The sequence below is a fragment of the Galeopterus variegatus genome, unplaced genomic scaffold (genome assembly GCF_000696425.1).
Source record: "Galeopterus variegatus unplaced genomic scaffold, G_variegatus-3.0.2 Scaffold3473, whole genome shotgun sequence".
Taxonomy (NCBI): domain Eukaryota; kingdom Metazoa; phylum Chordata; class Mammalia; order Dermoptera; family Cynocephalidae; genus Galeopterus; species Galeopterus variegatus.
Genome location: NW_007729584.1, coordinates 217961 through 221245, shown reverse-complemented (window position 1 = coordinate 221245; position 3285 = coordinate 217961). Strand labels below are relative to the sequence as shown.

Below are 3285 nucleotides of genomic sequence, written 5' to 3'. Positions count from 1 at the left end.
TTGAGATATGTTGAGCAAATCAATATTACTAGCATATATATTGTTACAAATTGTAATTATTCTTTACGACCCTTGTCCAATCCCTCTTCATCTCCCTTTCTCTCCCCCCTCCCCCCTCTAATCACCCTAGATTTCTTCTCTCCCTCTGAAAGAATAATGGTTACTCTGTTGATTTGCTGCCCAAATGATCTGTCCAATGCTGAGAGGCATGATCAGCTCCCCCAGTACTATCATAGAGCAGATTCAACAAATATGTATTAAGTACCCACTATGTGCCTGGTATTGTACTTGCTGCCAGGCACATGGTGGTGAATAAAACAGACCTAAGTCCTGCCCTCAAGGTATTTAAGGTCTAATGGAACAGACAAATAATAAGTACAATAATTACAGATTGTGATAAGCAAAATGACAGAAGCAAGACGTTGTACAGGGAGTCTTCAAAAAGTTCATGGAAAGATTAATATTATCTTGTAATTAAATTTTTTCTATGAACTTTTTGAAGTACCCTCATATTATAGAACATCTAGGATTGGGAAGTAGAAGAAAATCCACAGTGATTGTTTTAGACAGTTTGGTCTGGCAAAAATGTGGCCATTTTCATTTTCTACTGAAATCAATTTGTACAGGACTTCTTCCAGCAAAGTTCAGCCATATAGGTTCAGGTGCACACAGGGGAAAAGGTTGGGTTCATCCAGAGTAAGAGTCTGGCAGAATAAAATGCAGGGAAGGAAAAGAAAATAGTGTATTTTCAAGGGACAGCTTATAATGATAAACTAAGACACGCAGTTGAAACCAGATAAAGGGATGCTGTGGACAGAAAATGGAAGGACCAAAGGATTGGAGATATAGATGAAGTTTAAGAATGTCTCCCTTGGGTACTTAAGCAAGTGAATTATAAAGGCAGAAGAAAATGGTAATTAGTAGAAGGTTATAATTTGTTTCTTTTGCTTGGAATGGGTATCTCCCCCTCTAGGCAAACTAATTTGATCTCCAAATACATCCCTCATGTGCTTTTCTGCTCCCTGTCTTCCTGAGACACCAGCACCACTACCTGAGTCTCTCTCTATCTCATCGAATCATAAAGGCCCACCGCAATCTTTTCCCTCCTTGAAGCATTTACGATTTTCCTTTTCCTGGTCACAGCCCTCACCGAGTGTGTACTACGGAGAGTTTAGCTCACGTGACCACATTATTCTTTTTCCTTTTCAGGCTCCTTTACCTATTGCGAGTTCCTTAGGAAAAGGCATCGTTATAAACATTCAGAAGTCTCTGGATCCCGTGGCAGTATCCATAACAGTGCCATGCACGGCGTAATCATCCAATTAACGCTAACAGGGATCTCAAGCTCATGAATCGCCAAACCTCACCCATTCACTAAACCAGCGTTGCACCTAAATCGAATAAAAAAATCATAAACTCTGTTCGCAAAAGTCTTAGATCATTGCAATTTACCTCAAGGGTGGGTTCCAAATATCGCAAATTTTATTTTAATCTACTCTAAAATTCAAACCACCCTTATGCATGAAATAGTACTGGTAGGATGCGGTAGGATACGGGGACCATAGGAAAATGAAAAATCTGGACGCCACAATGCGAGAAAATCCACGTTCACCAGAAAACAGATCTATTTCTTCATAGCCTAACGCAAGGCCAGAGAGACATGGGGTGGGGCTAAACTAAACGGCCACAGGAGAGGTGCCACAAGAGTCAGTTGGCTCTGGGTTTGCAAAAGGGTCTGACCTTAGCCTGGCACCTACCTTCGTCCCCTCCCGCTCCGGCTGCAAGGGTCACGTGCGTGCTCGCCTCCGAGCCTGCTGCCATGGCTACCGCGAGCGGACTTCGCCGAAACCAGAGTGGAGTCAAGCTGGAGTGACGGCGGAGTGAGATCCGAGCCAGGCCGAACCCGGGGGTCTGTAGAGGTACCACAGGAAAGAACCCCAACGATTCCTCCCGGAAGATCCCGGAAGCGCCGCTCACGTCGACGTCACGTGACCGACGCGGGGCGGGGTCACGCGGGTTTGTTTTGATTCCCTGGGTGTAGCAATGCAGACACGTGGTCCAGATTATGGCCCCTTTCCCCCCTCCAGACCTAGCCATCGTTCATGTAGGCTTTTCTTAGCTTCGTTTCTGCTTCTTGTTTTTCAGTCAGGTCCTTCCTTTCCATCTGGGCTTTCTCCGCCCAACAGGATTGGAGTTTTAGGAGATGGTTTACTGTTTTCCGGGGCTCCGGGCGGTGGAATGGGTTTCTGCGTTCGCTTGCTCCGCAGCCGTTCTTACCAGCCTTGATACTAGGATAGCTCACACTTCTCTTCACCTCTCTTGCCCTTCTGGCAGCAATGTGACTCCATCTGGTTTTTGTGGCTTCTCGGGAATTCGAACCTCAGGCAAAGTGTCCTCTAATTGCGTTCTCTGTGAGTCATTTGTCAATCCAGGCAAGCCAAATTCCTTGACTTAGGTTTTCAAGGACACTAACCGACAGCTGTCAGGCTTCTTTCTGGATTTGTTTATCAAAATAAACTGCTGCCTAATGAAGAGATCGACAAACCCCACCTTTCTCCTCGCTTGCTCTTTGTCTGGTCATAATAGCTGGAGAGTAATGTAGGTCATTTTTGGGTAGAAATCTTCTAATTTTAATCAGCATATCTTTATTGTTCGCCTAGTAAGTGACAGACAAAATGGGAAGAAAGATTCCAGATCTTTCATACATATGAATGAAATCGGCAGGTTTATAATCTCCTCACTGGGTATATAAGAAAAAAAGGTAACTGACAAAACTAGGCAGTACTTATTGTACACAAAAAGCAAATGATTTTCTTTTTTGATGGCTGGCTGGTACGGGGATCTGAACCCTTGGGGTTGGTATTAAAAGGCCGCGCTCTAACCAACTGAACTAACCGGCCAACCCGAAACAAATTATTTTCATGAGACAATCCGTTGGGATCCCATTTCACCTCATCTTATCCTATTTCGCCCTATAATTTCTGAAGTTATAAATCCAATTTAAAAAAGAAAAAGCCCAAAATAGAAGCAAGCATTAGGTTAAGTGACCAGAGGTCACCGAGTTATTAGGCACATGATGTAAACTTGGGCACTTCCTCCAGCAACCCCTGGTTCGTTGCCCAACCTCCTCTGACACACCCTCTCTGGGAGTTCTCCTTTCCCCGGCTCAGCCGCGCTCCTCCCGGCCTTTTCAATTCCTTGTCGTCCTCTCTCCGGGACCCCGGCTCCCCTCTCTCCTGCTTCCTCGCCACCACCGGCGGCGAGGGCGGACCCCAGCCTCCTCCC

General features: G+C 45.3%; 1 protein-coding gene across 2 annotated transcripts in view; it reads right to left on the bottom strand.

Annotated features, from left to right (window-relative positions):
• Positions 1–2056, bottom strand: part of HSPBAP1 (HSPB (heat shock 27kDa) associated protein 1) — a 61598-nt gene extending 59542 nt beyond the window's left edge. For both annotated transcript variants that reach the window (XM_008585154.1, XM_008585155.1), the window contains exon 1: positions 1758–2056. In XM_008585154.1, the coding sequence (XP_008583376.1) occupies positions 1758–1821 (64 nt within the window). In that variant the 5' untranslated portion in view covers positions 1822–2056. The remainder of the gene's footprint in view (positions 1–1757) is intronic.
• Positions 2057–3285: the final 1229 nt, after the last annotated feature.